Genomic DNA, 7480 nt, shown 5'->3' with positions numbered 1-7480 from the left:
AAACAAAACTCAGTGGAAAATAGAAAAGGGACCCCCCCCCCTTCTAAATTCACTTATTTTTAGAGTGAATTAAAATACGATCTACATGTTTGAAGATAAAGTTAGATAATAAGAAGTTTAAATATGAATAGTTCCAGGTGTAATCGAGGTTGACTTTTGAGATAAACTGTAACATAAAAAAAGACAACTAAATTCAAAAGAAAAGGGGAAAAGAGGAAATGATGCTCCTCCCCTCAATTGAATTTAGCGTTATGATAATCCAGGTTAGTTTCACTTATTTATATCAGTTAAATTAAAAATCTATGTAAGTAATATTTATTTGAAGGTAGAGACTAGGGATAAAAGAAATCAAATATACGAGAAATAAGCAATAACGAATAATTTAAGAATTGTTGAATTAAGTTTGTATGCAATAACAATTGCTTAAGTCCCAAATAAGTTGAGGTTGAATTAAGTTTGTATAATATCCTAAACTTATAAACTTAATAGAGATTTACACTTCAAGTATTTGGCATAAATGGTACAAAACTAAGAAAAAATTCAGTAATTCACCCAAAGTTTATGTAATTTATTTTCGGAGTACCTCATTTATTCACAATTATAGCACTTTACGACGCCGTTGAGCTGCTTCTTTTCCTTTTATTCACCCCCAACAAATCGCTCAGTTCCACTTACCAATCTCCTCTCCTTAAACCGGTCGAATCTCGATCCGACTTTGTGCGTGCTCTCTTCGTTTCACAACCCAAGTCTCAAATTACATTCTGGTGAGCTCTCAAAACCCCTTTATCCTCTTACAGTTCCTTTTTATAGTTTTACAGGATGATTTTTGAATTAATTAGGTATTACAATGTACCTAGGAAAAGGAAAAACTGGCTTTCTTTTTAATTTTACTAGCTCTTTGTAATTGTTGTTTGGTATCTGGGTTCAAGCATTGAATTGGATCATGTAAGGGTTTATTTCAAGAAGTTAGTGCTTTGTCATGCTGTTTTGGGAAAAAGATTTTGTGGAAACAAAGTGGTTATCTCTAAACTGGATAAAGTGATGTTCTTTATAATTCTTATATCTTAGTGTAGTGAAGATGTTTATGAAAATGGTCGTTTCTGTTTCCTAGAAGCAGTTTTGGCTAGTTTTTTGGTTGTTAAATTTGTGTTCATTTAGAGAGTAAGTTTAAAGATCAATGATACAGTATAATGCATTGCTGAAATGTGAACGGGGCAGAGATAGTTAATGTCATAAAACTGGTTTTAACATGGTTTTGTTACAAAATGGTTGGTGGCAAATGATATGGGTATCTCTAATGTGGACAAATCAGCTTTGTTATAGGCTTGCTTGAGGTTCGCCTTAAGCCCTGAAGTTGGGTTACTTTATGCTTGGTGTTTAGCCGCACTTTCTTCACTAAAGCTGCAACAATGTTGGCACCTTTCTATGCTTTTCAGTTTTCACCTTTTGCTGGAACTTTGTTTCTTGATCAGTGACAATGTTAGAAATTTTTTCTACTTTGGTATTTAATATGGCTAAAATTAAGCGGAATTGTGAAGAGATGGTAACCCCGAGGGGATGACCTAGCGAAGAGTTGAAGTGACAAAAAGTTTTATGTCTTTAACAAAGGTTCGAATCCCAGCAGAGGCGACACTGAGTAAATTCTTTCCATCTACCTAAGCTTTGATAGGCAGAGTTATTCGAAACTTGTGTTGGTGGGAGGTGCAAGTACCTGATGGTTTTGTCGAAGTGTGTGCACATTAGCCCAGACCGCAATCATTGTTAAAACTAAAGAAATATAATTCTGAGGAGAGGGATGCTTCAATTTGTTAGAAACCATTCAAAATGCTCTTTTGTTATTTTGATCGGTAACTGTTCTTTTTAGTATATGTTCTGTTGATCAGAATTATTCACGTTGAATAATAGTTTACAGGTTACTCGCTAAACTAATTTTGTGTAGTAATTAGTGAACTTTTATCTTCTACTCACATACTAAGAATCAAAGAGAGTACACAAAGTAGTCATTAATGTGCTAAGCTTATGATCGACAAAAATGCTGGATGTGAAGGAAATGCAAATGCGGGATAGAGCTTTTTCATCTAAGTGGTTTTTCCCGTGCATTTTTGTATTTAACAGTATACAGCTTTTCAATTACTGATAATCAAATATTATCACCCAATTACTGATAATCAAATATATCACCCAGCTTCAATATATTATATGCACTTCAACGACATTGCTTGTGGGTGGAGAACATAACCCAGTACCAGTTCATCTCCTGTGTTGACTATTTCCTTAGTATACTAATTCCATAAAAGCCGTGTTGCTCGGATTCTCAGAAAATATCTCTGGGTGCGTGCCGGATCCTCCAAAAGTAGTGTACTTTTGGAGGATCCGACACGGGTGTGGTAGCATTTTGGAGAGTCCGCGCAACATAGCATAAAAGTTAGTTTAAACATAAGGATTAATGTACATTGTTGTCTGTTATATTTTTAATCGTTTAATGTAATGAGTCGTGCTATTCAATGCTTTTCTCTAAGGTTGCTTCTAGCTCGCATGATGTCAATCTTTCCTGATAATACCTTGAAAGTTAAAAATGAATTGGAGCTTATTTTTGGATTCCTACAGCACTGCTACCCTTACCTCTTTCTTTTCTTTTGACGTGTTTCCTTCAAACAATTCATCAGTCTGATTGTTTTTTTCTTTTGTGCACCTGAAGTCCATGGCTGGACCTGGTAGTTCGATGCTGTATTCTTTTCTTCTGTTCATCGCAACACTCTCTTTGCAAGAAGTGTATAGAGGGAAATTAGCATCTTCAGAATTGTATACCATTCTTGGAGGGTTCACTAGTTCTCTCATCTTCATTTTGCTGCTAACGGTGAGAAAAATTACTCCTCGTATTAAGAAGTGCTGTGTTATCAATTAAACTATTACCAGTCTATCAAATTCTTAAAATTTACGATGTCTGTATTCCTCTACAATATAGCTGTATGCATTTTGATGTGTGCTCTTCTTGTATAAATTGTTCTATTCATTTGCAAATGTATGTGGAGCTTACTTTTTTCTCCACCAGCAAGTTAACCAGATACAAGCTATGAATATAAATACAAGCTTTATACTAAACTGTGACTGTGAGCTTGATGGCACACATTTTCAATGTGCTCTCTGTTTTCAGCTGTTGGGAGACCAAACTTGAAGGGAAGAAATTAAGAAGTAACCTTTCCTCCCTGACATCTTGTGGAAGAAATCTTCGTTTTAGAGATCAATTCACTTTCCTGTTGTATCATTTTGCTGTTAGATCCACCGTAGTCTTCACCGTTTTTTACATAGTCTCATGATTGTCATGCATTTTATGGCTGCACATACTGAAGTATCACATGTTGCTTTGCTAGAACAGTTTATACCAAGCTATTCTGATATTGAGCTTGACTTGGTGTTACTCTGCAGTTCATTGGAAACTATCAAGAAACATGTGGTGTAAGGAGTGGATGGGGTGCTGGTGAGTGGGATATGTTTTGAATTATCCATTGTCATATTTCGATCAATTCTGTTAAAGATCTAAATAACTTTCTGACATCCATCTTGCTTATGCTGTCATGTGCTTTGATATTCTAAGCTCAAGTAAAAATAGATTTTAGTTTCTTAGATGTAGAATTGGAGTTATTGTACATTTTCCTTAGCATCTTTATTTTAATATTCAATCCCATATGTATAAGTCACTTGTTAACTGATTAATGCTAAGTTTTCTGGAGCATATATCCTGCATTAGTAAAGAGATACAGCAGCTGTATGGGTGAATTAATTTTTTAATCTGTTCTATTTGTCTGTTTCATTGCAGTTATACTTGCAGAGGTAGTTGCTCTTATTGCTGCTAGCACTGTTCATCGAGTCTGCATCACGACATGGTAATGAACTAAAAGCTACCATCTAGTTACCACTATTAAAGAGATTTATGTTTACTATTCCTCAATGATCTTACAGTATTGCTGTTTTGATGCTAACCTATCATCTCCACCTTCCTTTCTCTTTACTCTTCTCTTCTTTCATATGTCAGACTGCCATTCTCATCAACAGCTGATCCAAAAGAATTTAGGCTTGTATATTGGTTAATGAGCGGAGTCAAGCTTGACTTCCTTTCTGAACAAATGTCCAATCTATCAATTGGCATTCCATCACCGTAATATATGGGTAATAAGTGGGTTGTTAAGCTAGTCATTCAATTCCACATGCACAACTACTCCCTCTGTCCCATTTTACGTGTCATAGTTTCCTTTTTTGTCTATCCCAAAAAGAATGGTATACTTCCTTATTTAGAAACAGTTTAACTTTAAATTTCCTACTTTAACCCTTAATAAGATGATTTACAACCACAAATATCTATGGCTTGTTTTGGACCACGAGTTTCAAAAGTCTTCCTTTCTTTCTTAAACTTTGTGCCGAGTCAAATACTGCCACATAAATTGGGGCGGAGGGAGTATTTATTTAGCCGATTACCCATCTTGCCATCTCTAATTGCATATGCAATTTCAAATCGTGCTTAAATACTGGCGAACAAGCCCCAAGCTTTTCTCCCAAACCAAAGAAACTCATATAAAATGAGGTGGAAGGTTGGAGAACTTTGACCTTACTTGTCTTCCTGTAAATAACTTAGCTGTGAAAGTACTTATCAATTTGTTTTAATTAGCTGGAAACAAACCTCTTTTCTTAATGAGGAATCAAGAAAGTACAAGGAAGGAATCAAATCCTATCGGCTTAGTCCTAACAAGGAAACAGAAATTTGCATTATGTTTAAAAACTTGAGCAAAACCCTCTGCTGGTTCAAGGCAGTTGTTCGCATTTTATATTATCAAAACCTGAGTTTCCTGTTGAAGAATTAAAGAAGAATGTTATCATTGCATATAGATCTGTCAATTGCTGCTGCACTGTCTGTCCATTGGTTCTTTCTTTTTCCTTTTTTTCCCTCTATCCCTCCTTAGCATCAGAGGCGGATCCATGATTTAAACTCTATGGGTTCAACTTTTAAGATTTTTAACATTGAACCCATTATATTTTTAAAGTTATGGGTTCAAATCTATTATTTTTGCAATTTTAATGAATTTTTACACATAAATTTCTACTCCGCGTCGAAAGTTATGGGTTCAATTGAACCCATAACTAACACACTACATCCGCCTCTGCTTAGCATGGGTAAGTGGTTCCTTGATAAACCGTGTACCAAAGCATCTTGCAGTTTTGTTTCTTTAGATTTGTTCTAAGAGGGAGAGCTCAGGTTCTACTGCTTGCCTACTTGATTGGTTATAAAAGATGGTAGAGAATCACCAAGCAGACTCTTGCATCTAATAGGAAAGTCAGTAATAAATTGTGAACATGTTATTGTCAGTTTATTACTCTTAATATATATATATTTTTGTTAGAGTAGTAACTTTAACGAGCCAAATATTTTGGTGTGGCGAATTTGGATCATTGATTGGTTCGTTATGTCACATCTTGTCATGAACATGTATACAGGACTGACTGCGTGGTCTGATTGGGTGTTTTTGGATCTTAATGCAGCTTCTTGTTCTCAGCCGCATTGCTTTATGAGGTGAACAAACTCTCAGGGTTGATGGTCTCTAGAAGTGAATCTAGAGGCAAAAGGTACTAATGTAATTTTTGGCCTCCAAGACCTGGATGGTTGGAGCCATTTGCTTACGGTTGCACTTTTCATAGTTATTATGTTATAAGAAGTGAGACAAATTATACGAGAACTTGCAGAATAATACTTTAAACGAAATCATGAGGATTTTCTATTCACTGCAATCTTGGTAATTTGTAGGTTTACTGGACTTGATTATTTTAGTAGTTTTGTTGAGCAACTTAAAAGTTGACATGATGAGTTTTGTGGTGAAATTCCCCAATGTAGTGGTGTTTACACGGTATCCAATTTCAGTCTCACTCAATGATAAAGAAACCTCACACGCAATTGAAAGAGAATACATTGAATGAAGAAAAAGAGAGCAACTGGCCCTCAATTACATTAAGCAAAATGCAAATCTGTTATAAAACACATATAGCTTTATAAAATAAAGCAATTCGTTACTCCCTCACTTTCTAAATTTATGTCAACTCTTTTAAATGTTTCAAAACTTGGCAACTTTTACTATTATATTAAAGTTTCGTCATGCTTTTACCATTCATACAAATCAAACATCAAAACACTTTTAAGCTTCACGCAACTTTTAAATGATCAAACATTTACTCAATACTATTCTACACATTTACCCTATAACTTGTTTTTTTGGTCTGTAAGAGAACAACAACAACAACGAACCCACTGTATTCCCATAAAAGGAGTCTGGGGAGGGTAGTGTGTGCGTAGACCTTACCACTACCTTATAAAGATAGGGAGGTTGTTTCCGATAGACTAATATGTAAGAGAGTCGATCCTATAAAAAAAATGAAATAGAGGGAAGTAACATCGCATTGGGCCCCTTTTTGCCTCGCCCATACCGGATCCCACATTATTCTAACAAAAAAGAAAAAATTGTAGGTCTAGAGTTTCATTTTTATGAGTAGAATACAAGTGCTGTTCTTCGCTTAAAAGAGAAACTAAATTAAATGGCGTGTGCGAGATCTTTGTGTAGAGTTCCGGTGAATGTACGCCCCAGCACCAACATTTGATTTGCCACCGCCAAAGGTTGCACATGGGGTGACTGGTGTCGCAGCTGGAGAAGAATCAACATGTTGTTCATTATAGCTGGACTAGTCAAAGACATGTTCTGAACTTCGACCAACTAAGAAATACATTCCACCCCCCCCTTCCTACACTTTTGGGTAACGAAATCCAATCCCTTTTCTCATTGTAAAAAATATTCACGTCCAAACAAACTCCTTAAACACAATAAAAATTTATGACACGGGTTATTACTATTAGTGAACATATTAAAATTTAGTAGTTAACAGTTTATCGATACGAGGTAGTATTTTTATTATCGGTTTAATCATTAAGAATTATTACACATATATTTCAGAGTATCTTTTAGAAATCCCAAACTCAAGTAATCTACTTCTATGCATATTGAAATTCTTGAGTTGTATCACTTGTTATGATATTTTTTTAAAAGCAGCAACCATGATAGAAAACTCATGTTCATCTGTGAATTTTGGTTGTAAAATTAGATGGTTGATTGAAGATGTTTCCTCTTGTTTAGCTCTCTTGTTGACCTTTGCATGGTTGAAAATATGAATACGTTGGTCTTTTGGCTTTCAGATAATTTTCTGGTGTTTAACTTCTTTGCTTTATATGCAAGGGGAAGAATGTACATCAACCTGGCCTAAGTTAAAACTCAACCAATAGATTTGTGACATTAAAAAGCTAGTCTTTGATCTTTGTTTTTGTTTCATAAGTGATGACTGGACTAGTCTTCACCTGCTTGTAATATTTATTTGATCGATAACCGGCTGATAACCTCTAAACTGATATCGAATAAACTGATATTTTATCAGTTGACTAGTAGATTAG

At 35.0% G+C, this 7480-nt stretch overlaps 1 protein-coding gene across 1 annotated transcript; it reads left to right on the top strand.

Annotated features, from left to right (window-relative positions):
- Window positions 1–624: 624 nt before the first annotated feature.
- On the top strand, window positions 625–5868 carry LOC107789876 (uncharacterized). Its single transcript, XM_016611748.2, has 5 exons — window positions 625–764; window positions 2699–2857; window positions 3427–3478; window positions 3818–3884; window positions 5533–5868. The coding sequence occupies exons 2-5, from the start codon at window positions 2702–2704 to the stop codon at window positions 5621–5623; spliced, it is 366 nt and encodes a 121-aa protein (XP_016467234.1). The 5' UTR covers window positions 625–764; window positions 2699–2701; the 3' UTR covers window positions 5624–5868.
- The last annotated feature ends 1612 nt before the right edge of the window (window positions 5869–7480 follow it).

This window comes from Nicotiana tabacum, chromosome 16 (genome assembly GCF_000715075.1).
Source record: "Nicotiana tabacum cultivar K326 chromosome 16, ASM71507v2, whole genome shotgun sequence".
Classification (NCBI taxonomy): Eukaryota; Viridiplantae; Streptophyta; class Magnoliopsida; order Solanales; family Solanaceae; genus Nicotiana; species Nicotiana tabacum.
The sequence above is the reverse complement of the archived record's forward strand: the minus strand, read 5'-3'. Positions and strand labels throughout refer to the sequence as shown.